Source organism: Pelobates fuscus, chromosome 10 (genome assembly GCF_036172605.1).
Source record: "Pelobates fuscus isolate aPelFus1 chromosome 10, aPelFus1.pri, whole genome shotgun sequence".
Lineage (NCBI taxonomy): Eukaryota > Metazoa > Chordata > Amphibia > Anura > Pelobatidae > Pelobates > Pelobates fuscus.
The window spans coordinates 9,166,347-9,193,176 of NC_086326.1; the positions used below are offsets into that span (position 1 = coordinate 9,166,347).

The window sequence follows — 26,830 nt, forward strand, 5'->3', positions numbered from 1 at the left end:
TCCCACCAGGTGAATACATGATGGCAGTCCTGGTAGACTCAGTGCTTTGGGAGACACAAGTTATGCCTGGCATCACCCCGTCCTGTGTGCAAAATCTGTATATTCCAAAAATCTGGAATATGTATGTGTGCAGTACGTGCTCTGCATGACACGGAAAAAATCTGAATTTATTAAACATCTGAGAGAAGCTTTTCCATTTATATTTTACACAGAGATTTATTCTGTGTTTATACCTGGAACACAGAATGGTAAAGACTTCGTAACATAAATAGGTCTCTGTGGAAGTAAAGGCAGCAGCATTAAATAGAAATGTATCAGGTCAGCGATGGGGGAGCCAGGTTATCTAACCAGTGGATTACACAGAGACCCAACACAAAAAAAGACAAGTATTGCTAAATTTAGAAGATTGGTTTAAAGTTAACCTGTTAATAAAAACAAAACAACTTTCCTGAAAAAAGCTCTCATGTACATTGAACACACAAAATGTCACAAAGATACACTGTGTCTTCAATGTAAAATAGAGAGATTTACTCCCTTTTCCTCCAATCCAGGGCCGCCGTCTTCTTTCTTTGTGGTTCTTACTTTTTGTGTAACACTCACCTCCGTCACGTCCTGCGCTGCTCCTGAAATCTTCTTTGGGTGCATCCCCAGGCAGGGCAAATCGTGTCAGTGACGTTGGCACGCTTGCGTCGGCGTGAAGTAAAATCACTCTAATCCTGTATTCCCTAGCCGGAGTGCCAACTAGGGAGTTTCCGGAGGAAAGAGCAGAGGGGCCTCCCGTGGGAGCGCTTTCCTGCTCTCCCTGGTCAGTCAGCACCTTGGCACGCCAAGGCTTTGACTAACAGCTGAGAAAATACAATTTCAATTTAGTTTATTTTTCTCCTAATCAAAACTGCTATCACAATGTATTGATAGAATCTTATGATCAATCTTATGAGTACAAGTTAATTGAGGCGTGACAGGTCTCCTTGAAGACGGAGCCATCACTTTTCTGTAATTAGCGTTAAATAAAATGTTAAAAATCTTCTATAACTTGTGTTTTATCTTTTTTTATGTGTAATAATTTTTACAAGTGACATTATAATCCAGTTGGGTCCTGGCACAGCAAGGGCACACAATGCAAATGAGGATGAGAAATAGAAAAATCTCTCTTTTTTTTTTGTCTGCTGGTAAAATGGACAGACCTTATACATTAATGGTCAGGCAGCCATGATGGAGATGCCAAGCTGCAGGATAAGGCAGTATCATTTTTACAACTCACAGATACAAGTTAATGAAATATAGGGGATAAACTAAATGTAAAGGGACACTGCAGGCACCAATACAAAGTAAAGCATTTTCTAGATTTTAACTTCATTAATACATTATTAATTTTTTGTAGAATGTTGCACCATTAGCCGACCATCTTAGCCACGCCCCCTCACTCCAGAAAAAGACTTCCTTATCAAATGTATAAACACTGGCTCAGCCCCAACAGCAGGAGTGAGCTGCTTTTAATTCACAGCCTGGCTGCAGACATTTAGAGACACTATAAATAAGCAGTTAGTTATGTCCTAATTATATGTCTCCCTTTTCAGATCATTCAATACTGTAAGTGACTGAGCTGTGTGCATACATTGATAAGGAAGTATTTTCCTGGAATGAGGGGGCATGGCTAAGGAGGCTGGCTTAGGGTGCAGAATTTTGCAAAACATAATTTTTTTTTGTATAAAGGTAGTTATTACATGTTTTATTATGTTAAAGGTAGTGTATATAGGAATTATTGTTTATAAGGTACAGGTGTATAGTTTTTAATATAGTTAAAGGTAGTTTATATGGGTATTGTATGACACTATAATGGTATTAATGTGTGTGTATAGTAGTACATGTGGGTGTTATTGTGTGTATGGGTATTATTGTGTGTATAGCGGAGTGTGTACAGGTATTATTGTCTATAGAGTAGTGTGTATGAGTATTGTTGTATGGCTCTGTATAAGGGTATTATTGTGTGTATAGAGTAGTGTATAAGGTTATTATTGTGTTTGTGTGTGTACATATATATATATATATATATATATATATATGTATTGTGTGTTTATAGTAGTTTATATGGGTATTATTGTGTATAGAGTAGTGTATATGGGTATTGTGTGTGTAGAGTAGTGTATAAGGGTACTGTGTGTGTAGAGTAGTGTATAAGGGTATTGTGTGTGTAGCGTAGTGTACAAGGGTATTGTTGTGTGTGTAGCGTAGTATACAAGGGTATTGTTGTGTGTGTAGCGTAGTGTACAAGGGTATTGTTGTGTGTGTAGCGTAGTGTACAAGGGTATTGTGTGTAGCGTAGTGTACAAGGGTATTGTGTGTAGCGTAGTGTACAAGGGTATTGTTGTGTGTATAGAGTAGTGTATACGGGTATTGTGTGTATATGGGTATTGTGGTGTATAAAGTAGTGTATGGGTATTGTTGTGCATAGAGTAGTGTATGGGTATTATTGTGTATAGAGTAGTGTATATGGGTATTATTGTGTGTGTAGAGTAGCGTATAAGAGTATTGTTGTGTGTGTATGTGGGTATTGTGGTGTATAAAGTAGTTATGGCATTACTGTATGTGTAGCGTAAAAGGGTATTGTTGTGTGTGTGTATGTGGGTATTGTGGTGTATAAAGTAGTTATGGGTATTACTGTATGTGTAGCGTATAAGGGTATTGTTGTGTGTGTATATGGGTATTGTGGTGTATAAAGTAGTTATGGGTATTACTGTATGTGTAGCGTATAAGGGTATTGTGGTGTATAAAGTAGTGTATGGTATTACTGTATGTGTAGCGTATACGGGTATTGTTGTGTGTGTATATGAGTATTGTGGTGTATAAAGTAGTGTATGGTATTACTGTATGTGTAGCGTATAAGTGTATTGTTGTGTGTGTGTATATGGGTATTGTGGTGTATAAAGTAGTGTATGGGTATTATTGTGTATAGAGCAGTGTATATGGTATAAATACATCGAACCATACAACTGGTAACATACAGGTTTCTACATCCAGCGTTTGCTTTTTTTTTTTTTTTTATTTAATTTACACTTGGCAAGTGAACTAGAAATATTAATAAAACATTAAGTGTGTTAATTAGGACCTTCTGAACGGTTGCTCAGACTTAATACTCTGGAAAACCCGCGTGTGCTCAGATCACAACCCTCTCATTGCTTTGCATCAATCACCCACTGGGAATCAAGGGGTTAAAGCAGTTTCACCTATTAAGAACCAACATTAAGCAAATCCCTGGTTATTGCAACAGGTTGGCGAGGTGAAGGAAAACTGATACCTGGGGATAGCTCCCATGATGCTCTGCCATGATGCGGACTTCGGCCTAGACATGGTTGCAGCACATAGCGCTGGAGAGCATCAAGATGTTGGTTCCTGGGTAGTAGGTGTGCTTTAATAAGTTTTAAAGGCCTGTTTTTCCTAGTGAAATAAAAGGATCTCAGTTTGTAAGAAAAGAGGCCATGTGTTCTTAATTTCAAATATTACACGCTCTTTCTGGAACAGACCAAGTACAATTCCAACACCAGATAATCAAGTTTGAATTCATGTTTCACGTACACTGCTTTTATAGAACAATGAAAATCAGTTTCTGCTGGGTTAACTCCAGAAAAAAAAAACGTCTGTGTTTCGTCAGAAAGGGACGCAGGGCCCCTAATTCCTCAAATTTAATTTCTGTTCAGATCTCGCCATGTCCTCCCTGCAGAATATGCTGCGGCTTTGGCAAACTCTGGAGTTAATTCACAAAAACGGAAATTGGGAAGAATTGGCTCGGAAATCACACATTTTAGGAAAAGATAAATTAAAAAAAAAGTAAAAATAAAGAATAAAATCTCCCAACCCAGTGTTATTAATTGTCCACAATTGATCATTTAAGGCATTGTTCACTAATTAGTGAATTATTGCAAATGGAAAACCAAAATGTGTTATTTGTGCCAAAATATCTGATTTTAAAAAATGTGCCAATTTTGCTACAGTCACAGTTTGGCTAGTTTGGTAATTCCATTTTTGATTTTCTACATTTCACTGTTAAGTAAATAAACCCATACGGAATTTCAAATTTGAGGCCACAGTAGCCAAACTGGTGGCCACATTTGGTCTCTGCCCTGTGTTACTCCTGCCTGGATATGTCATGGATTATTGTATCGTCCTTAAAGGGTTCTGAAAATAGGATTTACAGTCGCGCAGGCGAATGCTAATCGAAATACAAAATAATAAACGGGAAAATAATCTAATCGTAATGATGTTGGCACGGAGTATAACGCAAGTACAGCTAGCAGTCATTGCCGGTTCCTGCGCGCGTCTGTAATCTTGAATGGGGATTTACCAAATTATAACGTTTCAGGCGCAGGTTTAGCGCAGCACGTCTAATACGCTAATCTCTGTGTTGTGACAGGAGACCCATACAAGGCAGATTATTCTACACTCTCTCTACTGGGTGTAAAGTTGAGGATAGGAATCTAACAGCTTATCATTTAAATCTATTATTTTTATATAACAAAGAAATTAGTTTTGAGGTATAGATTTAGATTATGTTAATATATAATGTATACATTTCACAACATAAAATATTAAGGAGGCATTGCTGTTAATGAACTATTAATTGGTAGGATTTGAGGGCACACTTTATCTAAAGGTGACAACAGGGATCAGACATCTTCCTTCTAAAGCAGGTATCTCCACTAGCACGACAGACGTTAGTTACATTAACCTACGTGTACTTGGAAAAGCTCAATGAAATTCGCTGATGTAACTATGGAAAAGGAACGGACTGGCAGAAGTCATTTTTATTAATAGTAATGGTGCCAAATATTTTAGTGGGACGAGCCTTTGCTCAGAGTGGCCGGTGTTCTCACAGGGTAACAGGATGGTCTGTTTTGGCTGCTCTCCTATAACAATATCGCAATGATCTGCAAATGATGGATTTCTAGCGGCTCTGAGCCGGGTTCCGTTTATTCCCAAACACAGAATCATCATGAAATGTAAACTAAATCGAGTTCACGTTAAATGAACTGCAGAAATCTTCCAAATCGGATCTTCTGCCTAAATTAAGCATTTTTGGTTTTCAAGTCACTACAATTTGGGCGTTTATTGAATATTAAGGAGTTAACGAGTACTGATTAGATTTATACATTTTATTTTTCTAAAGATTTTTCCCTTTTATTTTTTTATAGATCTTTTAAAATCTGGTAACTTTATAACTGAGGTCAGAGACGCCTGAAAGATTAACCCTTCAATGAAACCTCAGAAATGTACTGAATGTGGATTAGTTAATTATGACGAGCCATTTCTAGCTGAACCAGTTCTCCTGGAGCTTGCTCCAGGGCAGGGAATGGATTTTATCAGGGAAGTTTATATATATATATACATATATAAAAAATATCCATGTTACAGGGCAGCATTATAGGGCTGCCACCTCTCTTGGGAAAATAAAATACTGGCTATGCTAATTTGTATAATTCATTATATAGGCATGACATCACAAGGAATGACACAAGAGTAAAGAAAAATACATTTAAGGAAATTTTATAAATCACTAAAATACTACTTACAGTTTGATTCTGCCGTTTGGGGAGATTGGCGTGGCCTCCTGAGTGCTCACTCAATGGACCCTGCGGAAGGCTACTAAAAAACAAACAAACAAAGAAATACTTTAGAATTACTTACTGATATCTTGAAAAAGACCCGCTAGGGTCGAAACGTTGATAATATTGCTGAATGTAATTATATTACATTAAGTCAAATTTTTTCACTCTAAGTTCTGTGAGTAAATATATTATGTTTATATATTGGACGTGGATAGCACCCGGGAAAATATATAGAAAATTCTATAAAGGAGAGTGCCAAGCATACATACATACATACATATATATATATATGTATATATATGGGTGACGCCTCTTATACATCCCCCCCCATCAGGGTCTCTCCTGCTCTGTTACAAGTACAAACAGAAAGAAAGCTCACCCAATAAATATATATTATTATTATTATTATTGGCATACCACAGCCCTGTACAATCTTATAAAGGGGTAAATTTAACAATAAATGAGACAATAATAAACTGTTACAGGACCACGCTGATATAAATCACTCACATTACTCCTGTCCGCAGGCTGTGCAGGACCTGCAGTGAGCTCACCTGTCCAGCCATCCTGCAATATCCTATGAGCAGTGCTTCATGGGTGCTGCAGGGGATTCTGGGAGTTATAGTCCACTTGGAAACTTTCTGCTGAGGCATGCTGAGAGATGAACTACAACTCCCAGAAACCTAAGCCATGACATCATGTGCAGCAGGACTTAGGGGACAAAAAGGAAAACTGTGAGATGGGGGGGGTGTCTGTGAAACAGAATTAATTTAAGGAAAAAACTAATAAAACTAGTGAGCATTCACTATGGTGTCCGATCAACGCAGTGTTCATTTTGTCGACTAACAAGTTTAGTCATATTTTAGTTGACAAACATTTTTTAGATTTAGTCACTTAAAACTAAAACAATTCAGATTAACTAAAATACGACTAAAACTAAAATGGCTTTTCAGTCGAAAGACTATGACTAAAACTAAATTGAAATTTGCCGCCAAAATTAACACTGCACTGGGTCTGGGCAAAAGAGACAGACCAGGGCTTGGGAGAGAGACACATAGAGAGGCTGGGTGGACACACAGAGACAGAGAGGGGCTGGGGCAGGGGCAAGAGAGACAGACCAGGGCTTGGGAGAGAGACACATAGAGAGGCTGGGTGGACACACAGAGACAGGGAGGGGCTGGGGCTGGGGCTGGGGCAGGGGCAGGGGCAAGAGAGACAGACCAGGGCTTGGGAGAGAGACACATAGAGAGGCTGGAAGGAAACAAAGAGACACAGAGGGTCTGGGGCAGGGGAAAAAGAGACAGACCAGGGCTTGGAGAGAGACACATAGAGAGGCTGGGTGGACACACAGAGACAGGGAGGGGCTGGGGCAAGAGAGACAGACCAGGGCTTGGGAGAGAGACACATAGAGAGGCTGGGTGGACACACAGAGACAGAGAGGGGCTGGGGCAGGGGCAAAAGAGACAGACCAGGGCTTGGGAGAGAGACACATAGAGAGGCTGGGTGGACACAAAGAGACAGAGAGGGGCTGGGGCAGGGGCAAGAGAGACAGACCAGGGCTTGGGAGAGAGACCCATAGAGAGGCTGGGTGGACACAAAGAGACAGAGAGGGGCTGGGGCAAGGGCAAGAGAGACAGACCAGGGCTTGGGAGAGAGACACACCTAGAGGGGCTGGGAGGACACAAAGAGACACAGAGGGGCTGGGGCAGGGGCAAAAGAGACAGACCAGGGCTTGGGAGAGAGACACATAGAGAGGCTGGGTGGACACAAAGAGACAGAGAGGGGCTGGGGCAAGGGCAAGAGAGACAGACCAGGGCTTGGGAGAGAGACACACCTAGAGGGGCTGGGAGGACACAAAGAGACACAGAGGGGCTGGGGCAGGGGCAAGAGAGACAGACCAGGGCTTGGAGAGAGACACACCTAGAGGGGCTGGGAGGACACAAAGAGACAGAGAGGGGCTGGGGCAGGGGCAAGAGAGACAGACCAGGGCTTGGGAGAGACACATAGAGAGGCTGGGAGGACACAAAGAGACACAGAGGGGCTGGGAACGGGCAAAAGAGACAGAGGCTTTAACTAAACCCATTACATTTTAGTCGTGTTGATTAAAACCTAGTGGAGATTTAGTCGAATAAAACTAAAACAATTCAAACTACTAAAACACGACTAAAACTAAAATGGCTTTTTAGTCAAAAAACTAATGACTAAAACTAAATTGAAATTTGCCGCCAAAATTAACATTGGATCAGTGTTTATGGTGTTTGATCAGTGGTTTTACCATTTTTTGTGTCATTGCTCCAGAAATGCTGCGTGTCACGGGTGACATATTCACTGAACCATTAATTGTAAGGAAATCGCAAATTGCAAGCCAAACCGCCGACCTGGAAATATACCGAGTCTGAGTCCTGTCTAATCGGGCTCTCCCTTTCTGTATCCCGAGTTTGATTTGACATAGTCCAATATTGCATATATTTCTAGTAGGCGTTAATTTACATTATGACCATGTCAGATATTATTTATTGGACGTACTGCCTGTACGAACGTCCTGTGAACGCCCTGTTAGACTTTGTATGATCCGGTCTGTAGTTTTGCACATACTTTGGTGACAGAGTGACATGAGGTCACACACCTGTATAATGAATTCGATTTTTTTAAATAATCCATGAATGTTACACTTTTCGTAGCCTTACTGCGTCCACGTCTCACAGTCCCGATCCCGCAGTCTGATTAGCGCCATAGATAAGTTGTGCCTTGATTGGGCTCAGATATGACTTAAGCTTACCGCTCTGGGGTACATCAGTTTGGATTTTTCAGGCTTTGTGTTATAAAGGCTAAATTAACAGCTGGTTTGGTCCGAATTCTCCAGGATCTGACTACAGGATTAAGACCCACTCTCTGGTGAGTCAGTCTAGTTTAATTTATTTCAGGTCTATCAAGAAGAATCAATCTTACTTCTTTTGAACGTAAATCTGTAATCGTTCAGTGTCTTCAGATGCCAGTCTTATATTTTATTCTGCAGCGGAATACAGAGAAAAAGAGGCAAAAAAAACACCCACAAAACTTTGTTCTGGCTCCATCGTTCTAGGTTTATATCAGTATAGAAACCCATGGAATGTATTCACTAAACTGCTGAATTGTCAGTTATTTTGACACGTTAATAACAAACTACCCAGCTCGGCACAGACACAGAGTGCTTCCAGCTTGACTGATTTGTCCCGATTTGGCCTTAATTTGACACATTAGTTATTAAGTTATCAAAGCTCGCTGTTTATTTAATAACCGCCATGTTGTCAGACTGCAGACAAATAGCATGCGCGGTCTGTTTCTCTGTGGCACCTGTGGTTTCCACCTTGATTCTAACTAATCACTTATTTCTGTTGAGAGGCAGCACATGAAAAGTGTTACCTGTTGTATGTAGAATTCATACACTGCACAATTTTTCATTAGGAATGTGAAATCTACCTGCAGTGTTAGAATTCCCCATACTCCAAGGCAGAATTTTTCCTGTACTGTTCTCTGTGCCCAGATTGTTTAAAAAACAGATTCAAGAAGTCTGTTACGTTCAGTCTTCAAAGCAACGATCTCGGACTGTGCCCCCCATATATTGATGGCCTACAACTCCCAGAATTCTTTGAATGCAATAGAGGGACAGAGACTCATGGGAGCTGTAATTCAGCAACATCTGGGCGGGCAGGGTTTCCGATACCTGCCTTAATGCATGAAGTGTTTGTGGCTGGCCGTATTACTCAGATCATGGCTGACTTCTTTGAGCCCAACTAAGTAATGGCTGTGCGTCGAACTCCGTAATAGCTTGACCTGAACCAGTGTGTCAACCTTAGTAATGTCTGACCCCAGCCTGTGAGTCCAACTCACTAATGGCTGACCTCAATGGTGAGTCCAACTCACTAATGGCTGACCTCAATGGTGAGCACAACTCAGTAAAGGCTGACCTCAACCTTTAACTCCAACTCAATAATGGCTGACCAATGCCTGTGAGTCCAAATCAGTAATGGCTGACCAATGCCTGTGAGTCCAACTCAGTAATAGCTGACTTCAACATTTGAGTCCAAATCTGTAATGGCTGACCCCAGCCTTTATTAAGTGAAGATTAATCAAACTGTGTGTTTAAGTATCTTAAGTTTAGCTATTTTCCCACTGAATTCCTGGCAATTAGATTGTACACCTTACTCCTGGATAGCTGGGTTGGATTCGTTGTCCAGCACAGTCACAACTTGGCTCTCTTAGTGGGGATTTTAAAGTTTGATATATTTTTTAAATTAATATTCTGATTAACCGAACCTCCCAAATGTCCCTGTTTAGGAGGGACAGTCTCTATTGGGGACCCAAATCCATCTGTCCCTCTTTTTTATCCTAATGACCCTATTTTCTAGGAGCTTCATATTGTTGGTGTGTCTCAGTGTATAACAGAGCTCCACAGCAATAATACTCCCAGTAATGTGTCTGAGTGTATAACAGAGCTCCACAGCAATAATACTCCCAGTAATGTGTCTGAGTGTATAACAGAGCTCCACAGTAATAATACTCCCAGTAATGTGTCTGAGTGTATAACAGAGATACACAACAATAATACTCCCAGTAATGTGTCTGAGTGTATAACAGAGCTCCACAGCAATAATACTCCCAGTAATGTGTCTGAGTGTATAACAGAGCTCCACAGCAATAATACTCCCAGTAATGTGTCTGAGTGTATAACAGAGCTCCACAGCAATAATACTCCCAGTAATGTGTCTGAGTGTATAACAGAGCTCCACAGCAATAATACTCCCAGTAATGTGTCTGAGTGTATAACAGAGCTCCACAGCAATAATACTCCTAGTAATGTGTCTGAGTGTATAACAGAGATACACAACAATAATACTCCCAGTAATGTGTCTGAGTGTATAACAGAGCTCCACAGCAATAATACTCCCAGTAATGTGTCTGAGTGTATAACAGAGATACACAACAATAATACTCCCAGTAATGTGTCTGTGTGTATAACAGAGCTCCACAGCAATAATACTCCCAGTATCGTGCCTGAATGGATAACAGAGCTCCACAGCAATAATACTCCCAGTCAAGTGCCTGAGTGTATAACAGAGCTCCACAGTAATAATACTCCCAGTAATGTGTCTGTGTGTATAACAGAGCTCCACAGTAATAATACTCCCAGTAACGTGCCTGAGTGTATAACAGAGCTCCACAGCAATAAAACTCCCAGTAACGTGCCTGAGTGTATAACAGAGCTCCCCAGCAATAATACTCCCAGTAATGTGTCTGTGTATAACAGAGATCCACAGCAATAATACTCCCAGTAATGTGTCTGATTGTATAACAGAGCTCCACGGCAATAATACTCCCAGTAATGTGTCTGAGTGTATAACAGAGCTCCACAGTAATAATACTCCCAGTAATGTGTCTGAGTGTATAACAGGGCTCCCCAGCAATAATACTCCCAGTAATGTGTCTGAGTGTATAACAGAGCTCCACAGCAATAATACTCCCAGTAATGTGTCTGGGTGTATAACAGAGCTCCACAGTAATAATACTCCCAGTAATGTGTCTGAGTGTATAACAGAGCTCCACAGCAATAATACTCCCAGTAATGTGTCTGAGTGTATAACAGAGCTCCACAGTAATAATACTCCCAGTAATGTGTCTGAGTGTGTAACAGAGCTCCACAGCAATAATACTCCCAGTAATGTGTCTGAGTGTATAACAGAGCTCCACAGCAATAATACTCCCAGTAATGTGTCTGAGTGTATAACAGAGCTCCACAGCAATAATACTCCCAGTAATGTGTATTTAAACTCCAATAAATGTGTTTAGAGATCGCTCTGTGTAAATTAGATACATTGTTCTTGATCTAAATTACCTTTTAGTTCCATAAATTATTAGAAAGTCACCTAAAATATCTGCAAACAGACGTGCCGCTGGCCACAGCCCCCACTTACATCCAAAATGAAAGTGTCTCTTTCTCTGTCCAAGTGAAATGTCAGCTGTATAATTAAATGTAACGATAATGATCCCACTGTCCCATTTATTACTCCGATTCTCGATTGTGAGCTGGGCACAGAGCGAATTGGTGTCATTATGGTATTGTAAAATAAAAGTTCAATCATTTTCATTCTATTTATGTATTTTATTTCAGTGTTTTTTTTTTTTTTTACTTGCTATCAGGAGGTATGATGCAGATGGCAGTTACCGGTAACAAACACCGGATGATCAGTCGATATTGTACAGATAACCTGGAATCACTAAATCGTTTTATTTATTTTAATTTTATTTTATTTTTTCTCAACTTAATTTCATTTTGTCTTTACTTTGAACTTGAGTATGAAATACAAGGTACTGCCTTCTTACCCCAGCCAAAGCCCCACTCACCGGTCACTTGTACCCATGGAGTGGGGCAGCATGTGTTCAACAACAACTCCCATTATCCTCAGCCAATTGTTTGAATTGTTTTATTTTAATTTCATTCTGTTTTCTTTTCCGGTTTAACACTTTATCCTAACGTGAAGTAGAAATTGAAGGAGCTATTCATTAAATAGTGAATGGAAAAATGAATTTGAAACTTATGGCTATAATAGGTGATTTGGAAGTCCCTGCTCAGCTACTTTAGCCTGCATTTTGCAGTTCAGTTTTCCATTCGGTCCTAGCCGTTCACTGTTTAGTAAATGAAGCCTTCAGTGTGTAATTGTGCATGTAATGTAATTGGAAGCTTTACAGACATACTTATATAAGTTTCTTCTTCATCTGTAGTGCGTGAATGTTCCGCTAGATCTTCATTTAGCTTCATGTTGCAGCCCTTTGATGCAGGTAGGACTCTTATAAATAGGACTGTTACTATGGTGAATAATAAGAGCTGCTTGTGTGTTATGTGGGTAACCTCTTTCTCCCCTTTGGACGTTGCATTAAAAACATGACGAAGAACAAATTTTAAATAATAAATATATATATATATACACTATAATAAATAATATGAAGCAGAGAGGGCGAGGCGAGAGCCTCTAAATTGTTTTTGCATTGTATTTAATTACCTGTTTATTAATTATTACTGTAGACAACTACGCAATATAATATAATTGTATTTTTTTTTAATTCAGCCATTTATTGAATAACATTTTTAGAGTTGGCCCAAATGGGTGCAATGTTAAATTGATCATCAATATCATTGCTGTCAGACTGTGTTAGATATAATGTCCCTTCTGTTTAGAACATAGTTTATTACCCCATGTGCCAAGTCTGCAGCAAGCATGGTGTTAGCAGATATTTCGATCTATGTAGATGTTGGGCAATTATTGTGCATGAATTAATGAATTACTGACAAGCTGTGCTTACATTTTTCATATGAAACTGTTCATTGCTGTGTGTGTTTTTGGATTTATGTCTCATTGATCATACCCTACCAGCATCACAGCAGATCTGTCTATATAGTATGTCTTCCCAACATCAAAGGGACACCCCATTGAACAAAGACAAACAAAATAAAAATCACTATTTAGTAGATATATCCCCAAATAAACTGTGCATGCATTTAAATAAGCATTTCATTAATTCTGGCCACATCTAACAGTTTGTAAAAGCTGCAGATTTCTTGTCTGCAGCCTTTGTATGCCCTCCCCTTCTTAACCGCCGCCCAGACTTTCTGTGGCTGTCCAATCACAGACTTCCCAATGCAGCTCAATGAGAAGCATTTGCAAGGCAGGTGCTCTGGGCAATTGCTGCTGAGTTTATACTGAACTAAACATTCCAGGAAGTGACATGATGTTCGACTGATTGCCAGAGAGGTTTAAAAAAATGTAATTTAAAAAAACTCTTTCTATTAAATCTGCACTACTTGTCAAATGAAGAAAAAGGGACACACACTCTTCACACAAAAAGCACTCCAGCAATTAATTTGTCTCCAACTGCTTTCCATAGCTTGAATATTTTAATTCTGTCAGCTGTGTTCTAACCAGAAGCACTGCAGATGTCTAGCAATGATTCATGGGAGTTGTAGTTTGGTGGCAGCTGAACGTTCAGTATTTTCACACTCTGGATGTGACATTTAAAGTTAGTGTAGAGCGCACTCAGCCCCCAGGGAGTAAGGCTTATACGGTAATATTTGGCAATATAATGAAATTAAAAACATCCTCCTTTGTCTCACAATAATTCCATGTAATGTGAGCGTTGACGGACCCCAGGCTACCCTCAGTCGTCAGTTAACAAACACTGCAGTAGAAACCTGATGACCTGTCAATAATTATGTGAAATCAAAAACATTTTGAAAAAAGTTTGGAAAATGGCGAAAAATGAAATGCAAAGCACCCCCTCCCCCAGGTTGGTTATAAAATAACAGCGCACACTGCGGATCTGCTCACGGGCTGGGCTTTCACTATGTTTTCCTCTAGTTTTGGGGTGGTTCTGCTTATTTTTGTGTTTTTTGTTGGGAATTAGAGTGTTTCTATTTTTTCATCCATTTGGAAAGCGTCCAAATCTCAGTGTTTCCTATTGTTCAAGCAGCTGCACTCTTAAATGTCCACCTGCGTGGGAAACGGCCGAGCCTCTAGCTGTGGATTGGCTTTTATTATTAGAAACTCCATATTTCCGAGCCCAGGCAGGATGGCCTAATGAGTAGGAATGTGCTACACTGCGTGAATTTATACTTTGTTTTCTAATCTATGTGATGACTTCCCTCTCTCATTAACTTAGTTTGCAGGTTACGAACGCATTCATACTATGGAGAAATTTAAACATGTTGTAGGAAGATTTTATAAATCTTATAGATGGTATATATGAAATACTAGATATAGTTTAGATTAGTTTGTATAGTTTGTGTTTCTGTGTATTAAAGGCACGTATCTTCCTCCTACCATTGCTCTAAAAAGTCTGAATATTGGAGGGAGAGGTAAAGTTACTGCTATGTGAGGGTGCGTTAGGAACATATGTTAGAAATATGGTTAAAAAAACAACAACTTATAATGTTGCAACCAGATAAAAGAAAATGTAATGGTTGATTAAATGTATCGATATGCAGAGAGATTATCAGTACTGCTTGTTCTGAATATACAGTATGTGACTGTATGAAATTGCCAAAACATATTTAAATAATTAGATAATCTGTGGTTTATGCCGATACGAATTGTGATTGAAGATGTCCGAACATTGTTTGAAGATACGCGGGTTAGCTTATTATATTGAGTTGTTATCTGTTCCTTGGAGGTTGGCCCGATATTGCTTTCCCACTTAGGACATCGGTTTGCATGTCCGTGTGTGTTCTGTGTCGATACTGTTCTGCGCAGGCTATAGAAGTAATATTTAATATTCAACGTTTATAGAATTACTTCCATCATATAATTAAAGGCTAATGTGTATATTCAATAAATTAGGGCTTTCAGAGCCTTACAATTTGTTTCCAGCTAAGCTGTTTCTGTCCACAATCCCCTTGTCAATTGCTGATAATTTGTGGTTTAGTAAATGGCCTGCGTGTGTCATGCTTAATACAGTTCAGCAGGTATTTTTAGTAAATAGATATGCAGGGGGTCATTTACGGATCATATCCTTCTCGATCTAATGTAAACGGATGCAGAACGAGCAGCCATTCAGAGAGAGAAGCCGGGGTGTGTGCAGCTAATTATTGTCATGTAAGACGTGATAAAGAAAGTGAAAATGCTTCATAAAAATGGATTAGCCAACAATATGCCACACCTAGCTCCGTTTACAAGAATTCCCTCAGCAGTGTGATGCCAGCATTGTACATAGCCGGTGGCCTTATATTGTAGTCCCCAATTCATGGCTCTCCAAGATGGGGCAACTAACGGACTGCGATCACACTATCTGTAATGCGTTTCGCTTCTAACCCCAATAATTCCGCTGATGGTATTATGGGATTTCTCCTCCCTCCCCCAGTCATACCCTCTCCTCCCCGCTTTACTTTTATTTATTAAAACGGCCATAATAAAATAATAATATAATAATAACAAAGTGTTTAACCAGGAAAGGTGCTTTCAGATTACTCTGGTTTCCAAGTGGGAATTATATGATTCAATGTATACAGAATGAGACCACATACCTCATTTGTAATGCTTGAATTCACCTATAAGACCCAATATACATTAGTACGATTAGTATTTATATAGCGCCAACATGTTCCGCAGCGCTGTACAATCATAGAAAGAGGATATTTAGAGGTTAAGAATGCCCTGCACAAAGAAGCTTGCAATAACCTGGATCAGCTATTACACAGTGTAATGCTTCAATAATCTACAATAATCTTATTTTTTAAGTAAAGCCATTAAAGCATGTTCCTGTGAGTGTATGGAGTGAGTTCCGTGTTTGTTTGTTTGTAAGTTCCTGCTCCGCTGTCAGTTTAGACTCCTTCTCCTGAATCACGTGATGTAATAGATTGCTGCTCATTATGCTTTTTGCATTTCCCCAGAACAGTCTCCTTGTGCGTTTCGTTTTCTTGAAAATACTGTGATAGTAGATGTGACGAAGTAAATAAATTAATAGAGCAGTTGTATTTCTTTCCATAAAGGGACATTCCATCCACACATTTTTACTATGCTATTCTGTATATCTGGGATACAGCTCAGCTATTTACTAACCCTGTATATCTGGGATATAGATCTTTACTAACCCTGTATATCTGGGATATAGATCTTTACTAACCCTGTATATCTGGGATACAGCTATTTACTAACCCTGTATATCTGGGATATAGCTCTTTACTAACCCTGTATATCTGGGATATAGATCTTTACTAACCCTGTATATCTGGATATAGCTATTTACTAACCCTGTATATCTGGGATACAGCTATTTACTAACCCTGTATATCTGGGATATAGCTCTTTACTAACCCTGTATATCTGGGATATAGATCTTTACTAACCCTGTATATCTGGGATACAGCACTTTACTAACCCTGTATATCTGGGAATTAGCTATTTACTAACCCTGTATATCTGGGATACAGCACTTTACTAACCCTGTATATCTGGGATACAGCTCTTTACTAGCCCTGTATATCTGGGATATAACTATTTACTAACCCTGTATATCTGGGATATAGCTATTTACTAACCCTGTATATCTGGGATATAGCTATTTACTAACCCTGTATATCTGGGATACAGCACTTTACTAACCCTGTATATCTGGGATATAACTATTTACTAACCCTGTATATCTGGGATATAGCTATTTACTAACCCTGTATATCTGGGATATAGCTATTTACTAACCCTGTATATCTGGGATATAGCTATTTACTAACCCTGTATATCTGGGATACAGCTATTTACTAACCCTGTATATCTGGGATACAGCTATTTACTAACCCTGTATATCTGGGATATAGCTCTTTACTAGCCTTGTATATCTGGGATACAGCTCTTTACTAACCCTGTATATCTGGGATATAGCCATTTACTAACCCTGTATATCTGGGATACAGCTATTTACTAACCCTGTATATCTGGATATAGCTATTTACTAACCCTCTATATCTGGGATACAGCTATTTACTAACCCTGTATATCTGGGATATAGCTCTTTACTAACCCTGTATATCTGGGATATAGCTATTTACTAACCCTGTATATCTGGGATACAGCTATTTACTAACCCTGTATATCTGGGATATAACTCTTTACTAACCCTGTATATCTGGGATATAGCTCTTTACTAACCCTGTATGTCTGGGATAAAGCTATTTACTAACCCTGTATATCTGGGATATAGCTATTTACTAACCCTGTATATCTGGGATATAGCTATTTACTAACCCTGTATATCTGGGATATAGCTATTTAATAACCCTGTATATCGGATATAGCTCTTTACTAACCCTGTATATCTGGGATATATCTCTTTACTAACCCTGTATATCTGGGATATACCTCTTTACTAACCCTGTATATCTGGGATATACCTATTTACTAACCCTGTATATCGGATATAGCTATTTACTAACCCTGTATATCTGGGATACAGCTGTGTACTAACCCTGTATATCTGGGATATAGCTATTTACTAACCATGTATATCTGGTATACAGCTATTTACTAACCCTGTATATCTGGGATATAGCTATTTACTAACCCTGTATATCTGGGATATAGCTATTTACTAACCCTGTATAACTGGGATATAGCTATTTACTAACCCTGTATATCTGGGATACAGCTATTTACTAACCCTGTATATCTGGGATATAGCTATTTACTAACCCTGTATATCTGGGATATAGCTATTTACTAACCCTGTATAACTGGGATATAGCTATTTAATAACCCTGTATATCTGGGATATAGCTATTTACTAACCATGTATATCTGGTATACAGCTATTTACTAACCATGTATATCTGGGATATAACTCTTTACTAACCCTGTACATCTGGCTATAGCTCTTTACTGACCCTGTATATCTGGGATATAGCTATTTACTAACCCTGTATATCTGGGATATAGCTATTTACTAACCCTGTATAACTGGGATATAGCTATTTAATAACCCTGTATATCTGGGATATAGCTCTTTACTAACCCTGTATATCTGGGATACAGCTCTTTACTAACCCTGTATATCTGGGATACAGCTCTTTACTAACCCTGTATATCTGGGATATAGCTATTTACTAACCCTGTATATCTGGGATATAGCTATTTACTAACCCTGTATATCTGGGATACAGCTCTGTACTAACCCTGTATATCTGGGATATAGCTATTTACTAACCCTGTATATCAGGGATATAGATCTTTACTAACCCTGTTTATCTGGGATATAGCTATTTACTAACCCTGTATATCTGGCATATAGCTATTTACTAACCCTGTATAGCTATTTACTAACCCTGTATATCTGGGATACAGCTCTTTACTAACCCTGTATACCTGGGATATAGCTATTTACTAACCCTGTATACCTGGGATATAGCTATTTACTAACCCTGTATAGCTATTTACTAACCCTGTATATCTGGGATATAGCTCTTTACTAACCCTGTATATCTGGGATACAGCTCTTTACTAATCCTGTATACCTGGGATACAGCTCTTTACTAGCCCTGTATACCTGGGATACAGCTCTTTACTAACCCTGTATACCTGGGATACAGCTCTTTACTAACCCTGTATATCTGGGATATAGCTATTTACTAACCCTGTATATCTGGGATACAGCTCTTTACTAACCCTGTATACCTGGGATACAGCTCTTTACTAACCCTGTATACCTGGGATACTGCTCTTTACTAACCCTGTATACCTGGGATACTGCTCTTTACTAACCCTGTATATCTGGGATATAGCTATTTACTAACCCTGTATACCTGGGATACAGCTCTTTACTAACCCTGTATACCTGGGATACTGCTCTTTACTAACCCTGTATACCTGGGATATAGCTCTTTACTAACCATGTATATCTGGGATATAGCTATTTACTAACCCTGTATACCTGGGATACAGCTCTTTACTAACCCTGTATACCTGGGATACAGCTCTTTACTAACCCTGTATACCTGGGATACTGCTCTTTACTAACCCTGTATACCTGGGATATAGCTCTTTACTAACCATGTATATCTGGGATATAGCTATTTACTAACCCTGTATACCTGGGATATAGCTATTTACTAACCCTGTATACCTGGGATACTGCTCTTTACTAACCCTGTATACCTGGGATATAGCTATTTACTAACCCTGTATATCTGGGATATAGCTCTTTACTAACCCTGTATACCTGGGATAAAGCTATTTACTAACCCTGTATATCTGGGATACAGCTCTTTACTAACCCTGTATATCTGGGATACAGCACTTTACTAACCCTGTATATCTGGGATATAACTATTTACTAACCCTGTATATCTGGGATATAGCTATTTACTAACCCTGTATATCTGGGATATAGCTATTTACTAACCCTGTATATCTGGGATATAGCTATTTACTAACCCTGTATATCTGGGATACAGCACTTTACTAACCCTGTATATCTGGGATATAACTATTTACTAACCCTGTATATCTGGGATATAGCTATTTACTAACCCTGTATATCTGGGATATAGCTATTTACTAACCATGTATATCTGGGATACAGCTCTTTACTAACCCTGTATACCTGGGATATAGTTCTTTACTAACCCTGTATACCTGGGATATAGCTATTTACTAACCCTGTATATCTGGGATACAACTCTTTACTAACCCAGTATATCTGGGATATAGCTCTTTACTAACCCTGTATACCTGGGATAAAGCTATTTACTAACCCTGTATATCTGGGATACAGCTCTTTACTAACCCTGTATATCTGGGATACAGCACTTTACTAACCCTGTATATCTGGGATATAACTATTTACTAACCCTGTATATCTGGGATATAGCTATTTACTAACACTGTATATCTGGGATATAGCTATTTACTAACCCTGTATATCTGGGATATAGCTATTTACTAACCCTGTATATCTGGGATACAGCTCTTTACTAACCCTGTATATCTGGGATACAGCTATTTACTAACCCTGTATATCTGGGATATAGCTTTTTACTAACCCTGTATATCTGGGATATAGCTATTTACTAACCCTGTATATCTGGGATATAGCTATTTACTAACCCTGTATATCTGGGATATAGCCATTTACTAACCCTGTATATCTGGGATACAGCTATTTACTAACCCTGTATATCTGGGATATAGCCATTTACTAACCCTGTATATCTGGGATATAGCTATTTACTAACCCTGTATATCTGGGATACAGCTATTTACTAACCCTGTATATCTGGGATATAGCTATTTACTAACCCTGTATATCTGGGATATAGCTATTTACTAACCCTGTATATCTGGGATATAGCTATTTACTAACCCTGTATAACTGGGATATAGCTATTTACTAACCCTGTATATCTGGGATATAGCTATTTACTAACCCTGTATATCTGGGATATAGCTATTTACTAACCCTGTATATCTGGGATATAGCTATTTACTAACCCTGTATATCTGGGATACAGCTATTTACTAACCCTGTATATCTGGGATATAGCTATTTTCTAACCCTGTATGTCTGGGATAAAGCTATTTACTAACCCTGTATATCTGGGATATAGCTATTTACTAACCCTGTATATCTGGGATATAGCTATTTACTAACCCTGTATATCTGGGATATAGCTATTTACTAACCCTGTATATCTGGGATATAGCTATTTACTAACCCTGTATATCTGGGATACAGCTCTTTACTAACCCTGTATATCTGGGATACAGCTCTTTACTAACCCTGTATATCTGGGATATAGCTATTTTCTAACCCTGTATATCTGGGATATAGCTCTTTACTAACCCTGTATATCTGGGATACAGCTCTTTACTAACCCTGTATATCTGGGATACAGCTCTTTACTAACCCTGTATATCTGGGATATAGCTATTTACTAACCCTGTATATCTGGGATATAGCTATTTACTAACCCTGTATATCTGGGATATAGCTATTTACTAACCCTGTATATCTGGGATATAGCTATTTACTAACCCTGCATATCTGGGATATAGATCTTTACTAACCCTGTATATCTGGGATACAGCTCGACTCTTTACTAACCCTGTATATCTGGGATATAGCTCTTTACTAACCCTGTATATCTGGGATACAGCTCTTTACTAACCTTGTATATCTGGGATACCGCTCTTTACTAACCCTGTATATCTGGGATATAGCTATTTACTAACCCTGTATATCTGGGATACAGCTATTTACTAACCCTGTATATCTGGGATACAGCTAGTTATTAACCCTGTATATCTGGGATATAGCTATTTACTAACCCTGTATATCTGGGATATAGCTATTTACTAACCCTGTATATCTGGGATACAGCTATTTACTAACCCTGTATATCTGGGATACAGCTAGTTATTAACCCTGTATATCTGGGATATAGCTCTTTACTAACCCTGTATATCTGGGATACAGCTATTTACTAACCCTGTATATCTGGGATACAGCTATTTACTGACCCTGTATATCTGGGATATAGCTATTTACTAACCCTGTATATCTGGGATATAGCTCTTTACTAACCCTGTATATCTGGGATACAGCTCTTTACTAACCCTGTATATCTGGGAGGGATATGTCTTGCTATTTGCTAACTCAGTGTATTTGTTAGCCTTAAAGGAACACCATAGAGTTAGGAATGCAAATCTGTACGTTCTCCTCTAACTCTAAATATGAATTAGAGAAAAAAGTTAGTATTTCTGACCTATTTTTTCAGCGATGAGAACAAGTCCTGCCTCCCGTGTCATCACGCTGACCCATCTAGCGGTCCAATCCAGTGCTTCTAAGGAGGAGCATTGGGGACTAAAAGCACATATAAAATATATTATAGTTTTTCTGCTCCTTAATTCCTCTGTTGGGTCACTTCTCACTTGATCTATCAATAAAATCTATTTTTAGTGGATGCCGTGGACAGATCTCTGATTCACAAATTAAACAAAATGGTTTTGTACATTGTCTGTTTCATTTGTTTCGTGATTTGTTTATGTAGCGTTTCAGAGTTCAGGATTTCAGACAAACCCCCGTTCACCCAAAATTCGGACGTATCTTGATTTCGGAGAAACTGAACGCACAAGTCTAGTGAAGAGTACATCATCAGCATCTTTGTACGTTCTAGATTCCAGATATCTAAACCTGGACTGCCTTTCCCACGGGTCCCTGACAGCTTGTTGGTAGCTTGAGAACCATGGTGGATAACCTGTGCTTTAGATATGAAGCCATCATTGAAGGTTTGAGGCAAATGCCAAATTTAAACACCCTGGATCTAGAGACGGACTGTATGATTGTTGACACACACAGGATTATTCAATAGAATGAGCGATAAAGACCAGAGTGTCCGCACTGAAAGCAAATCTGCCTTGAGAACTGTGCCATTTTGGCAAAATTTGGAATTCACTTTGACTTATCACTTTAGTAAATAACCCATATCATTTTGTCAAAAAAATAAATAAAAAAAAAAGCAGAATCTATTAACCACAATCTAGACGGTTCAGGAATTGGCCTCCAGAAGGTTTGTTTGCACATGTCCTGTCGGCATTGTGTGTCTGTCGCTGAAAGTCACCTAAATATTAGAAATAGTTGTGGTTTCCGTTGCAGCTTCTTCTTTTTACTGAAAAGTGAGCAGCCTTCTGTAACCATACAAACAGTGACCCTCGTAAGCCATGCGCATGCCGTATAGACTCGCAGGACGCAGGACACAAGCCTGGGCTGGTCTCTGAGTTTATTTAACAAGAACAACCGGGAAATAAAACACAACAAATAGCAATCTTTTATTAAAGGTCTCGCAGCGAAGTACAGCGTGCTTCGTGTCAGGAGATCATTGTCTCAAGTCATGTCTCATTTGCAGCTTCAGAACACTGAACTACATTTCCCATGATGCATGGCCAACCAGAAGGAAACCCCTGTCTCAAACACTGAAAGCATCTTATTCACTGCATTCTGTACAGTGTACACCAATCAAAGTGCAGCTGCACAAACTGCTGAAGTGAGTGGGAGATATTTATCAAAGTGTCATGTTCCGCAATGTGGTCCATCATCCAACCATCATGACAAACTTGGCACCATTGCACCAGGTAGTGACGTGTCGATAAATGTCTATCACAGCACAACTGTCAGAGTAGGCAGGAATATCTCTGCTAGTAGACATACCCGGACTACAGGGAATCATTGTTGGTTTCTAGATATATTTTGACACACGGTTTAATTTTGCTACATAGTGATTGCGTATCTTGTTATGTGAGTGGGGCGCATTTCTGACCCAGCCAATGTATCTCAGATACATTAATAATGGAGAGCTCTGCACATGGTTAGCACCATCACTATCTCTGCTGGGGTTAAAATGAAAGGAAACAGTAAATATTTCCTTTATACCCCTCATAATGAATTTACCTTTCTCACCTGAAACATATTAACAGTAATCACTAACCCTGACAGTGAGAATGGCTCGGCATTCAAAGTGAATTTCAAACTTAAAGGACCACTCTAGTGCCAGGAAAGCATACTCGTTTTCCTGGCACTAGAGTGCCCTGAGGGTGCCCCCACCCTCAGGGACCCACTCCCGCCGGGCTCTGGGGGGAGGAAGGGGTTAAACTTACCTCTTTCTCCAGCGCCGGGCGGGGAGCTTTCCTCCTCCTCTCCTTCTTCCTTGCGATCCTCCTCCTCTCCTTCTTCCTTGCGACGTCATCGGCTGAATGCGCATGCGCGGCAGGAGCCGCGCTCGCATTCAGCCGGTCGCATAGGAAAGCATTTACAATGCTTTCCTATGGACGCTTGCGTGCTCTCACTGTGATTTTCACAGTGAGAAGCACGCAAGCGCCTCTAGCGGCTGTCAATGAGACAGCCTCTAGAGGTTTTGGAGGCTGGCTTAACCCTCAGTATAAACATAGCAGTTTCTCTGAAACTGCTATGTTTATAAAAAAAAAAGGGTTAATCCTAGAGGGACCTGGCACCCAGACCACCTCATTAAGCTGAAGTGGTCTGGGTGCCTAGAGTGGTCCTTTAAGGCCAAGCAGTGAGCCACGCTTCCAGTTCAGCTGAAAATGGGAAATTTACAAATTGTACAAGTTTCTTGCTTTAGTGAAACTGTCAGATTAACACAGAGGAAGGTCTCTCAAAGTGTTGCATATCGCTTTACACTGGACTACGCTGGGGCCACATAAATAGCTTTGTGTATGCCAGCCCAGCTGTTGGCTCACCCTCTAGTTTTATGGGATCGACACACTGCTGAGTGCCGTGATTGGTGGCAAAATCTCAATTGGTTCCTGGTATCTACAGTTATGTTTTTTTAGATATCTTTAAAACATTAACTCCAAAATACATTAAAATGTGCCTCCATTTCAGCCTGGATAATGATGTTTTTTAAACCTACTGAAGTGGTTTAGAACATCACAGTCTTTGTACTCTGGTTTATATAAAGTAGTTTTGCCATCTTGTTGCCTTTTATTAAACGGGCACTATAGGCACCCAGACCACTTCAGCTAATTGAAGTGTTCTAGGTACAGTGTCCCTATTGTACTTAGCGCTGTAATGTTTACATTGCAGCACTAACTCTGCCTCCAGGGGCTGTCTACTAGACAGCCAATGGGGGCGCTTCTTGAATCCTTTGGTCTGGTATCTGATGCTGGACTTCCTGCATTCTTGTATTTGGAAATGTGACAGTGATTAATCAATCAGCGATTGACAGGGGCTGTATGTCTGACAAAAAGGATTCTTGGATAAATTAATTTTTTTAAGTGGCGCAGTTACCATGGAAACCAACTCAATGTTCCCGCTAATTACTCCATTATTGGAACTTTTTGACCGATAATATCTCCTTATAGTTAAAGGGACACTATAGTCACCTGAACAACTTTAGCTTAATGAAGCAGTTTTGGTGTATAGAACATGCCCCTGCAGCCTTACTGCTCAATCCTCTGCCATTTAGGAGTTAAATCCCTTTGTTTATGACCCTAGTCACACCTCCCTGCATGTGACTTGCACAGCCTTCCATAAACACTTCCTGTAAAGAGAGCCCTATTTAGGCTTTCTTTATTGCAAGTTCTGTTTAATTAAGATTTTCTTATCCCCTGCTATGTTAATAGCTTGCTAGACCCTGCAAGAGCCTCCTGTATGTGATTAAAGTTCAATTTAGAGATTGAGATACAATTATTTAAGGTAAATTACATCTGTTTGAAAGTGAAACCAGTTTTTTTTTCATGCAGGCTCTGTCAATCATAGCCAGGGGAGGTGTGGCTAGGGCTGCATAAACAGAAACAAAGTGATTTAACTCCTAAATGACAGTGAATTGAGCAGTGAAATTGCAGGGGAATGATCTGTACACTAAACCTGCTTTATTTAGCGAAAGTAATTTAGGAGACTATAGTGTTCCTTTAAAGGATCGCTATAGGATCAGGAACACAAACATGTATTCCTGACCCTATAGGGTTAAAACCACCATCTAGCCCCCCTGTGCCCCTCATGCCTCCATAAATATAGTAAAAACCTTACTGTATTCAAGCCATTGCATGCTGTTAGAAAAACAAGCAGTCTGAATCAATGAATTGAATCAATGAATCTCTATGAGGAAAGTTCAGTGTCTGCATGCAGAGGGAGGAGATACTGAATGTTTGGATGCATTTTAGGCAGCCGTGACCCAGGAAGGATCTCTAACAGCCATCTGAGGAGTGGCCAGTGACGTTATCACTAGGCTGTAATGTAAACACTGCATTTTCTCTAAAAAGACAGTGTTTACAGCAAAAATCCTGAAGGTAAGGATTCTACTCACCAGAACAAATTCAATAAGCTGTAGTTGTTCTGGTGACTATATTGTCCCTTTAATACATCTGTTTCACCTATTAACCCCGTGAGTATTGAGAGGTTTAGCATGTCTCACTCGTGTGACACTCACATAGTGAAAGCCAGATTTGGGTTAATCTCCTGAAAACCACGAATCTACTGTTTTGAACAATTTTCGGTATCCCCCAGCAGTTATATACCGTTGCAGCTCTTTATCCAACACGTTAAAAAGTATTTAATGTGAAAATTGTATACAGACCCGCTCTCGCGTTTTACTAGAGCGCTCTAATATTTCCAGATGAAATTGTTGCCAATATAGATTACATTTTACACCTCTGCTCGTGGCGCCCTTGGGTTAAAGATTTCCAGGTGGTCAAACTGCGCTATCTCAATACATCTGCTGCATATGTTTTTATTTTCACTCATCTGACGACCAGATTGATTATTCAAATGGCCATTTGAAGGTTTGTACATACATTTAATTATAGCAGGTATATCAATCCAATTTTAGAGGTTAATGTGGACGCAGCGTAGGCCCCTTATGCGACTTGTAAAGATGAGATGAGTTTAACTGTCCGCATTGGCAGCTCACTGTTTAGTAAATACATCCCAAGCCTGTGATGGATGTTTGGAGCTGTATAAAGAATTACTGTCAGTGTCCCGGTGATTTGTGCTAGACCCTACTAGATCCCATTAGGTTTCCTGCCACACTCCAGCAGACAGCCAGCCAACTGATCACCCGTGCTGACGAGGCAGTGCAAATGGGCTTACAAGGAAGTAAGAGAAAGTGTGAGCTCTTCATCCCATTAATGTGAGTGATGAAATCCACTCATCCACTTCTGTGCTCGTAATGGGCCTGTTATCCCAGCACTGACCTTGTATTA

General features: G+C 39.5%; 1 protein-coding gene across 39 annotated transcripts in view; it reads left to right on the forward strand.

Annotated features, from left to right (window-relative positions):
- Positions 1 to 26,830, forward strand: part of TCF7L2 (transcription factor 7 like 2) — a 205,093-nt gene that overhangs the window by 45,236 nt on the left and 133,027 nt on the right. For 25 of the 39 annotated variants that reach the window (XM_063434020.1, XM_063434021.1, XM_063434025.1 and 22 more), the window contains exon 4: positions 12,360 to 12,416. The exons of the other annotated variants lie outside the window; for them this stretch is intronic. In XM_063434020.1, the coding sequence (XP_063290090.1) occupies positions 12,360 to 12,416 (57 nt within the window). The remainder of the gene's footprint in view (positions 1 to 12,359; positions 12,417 to 26,830) is intronic. 39 annotated transcript variants of the gene reach the window in all.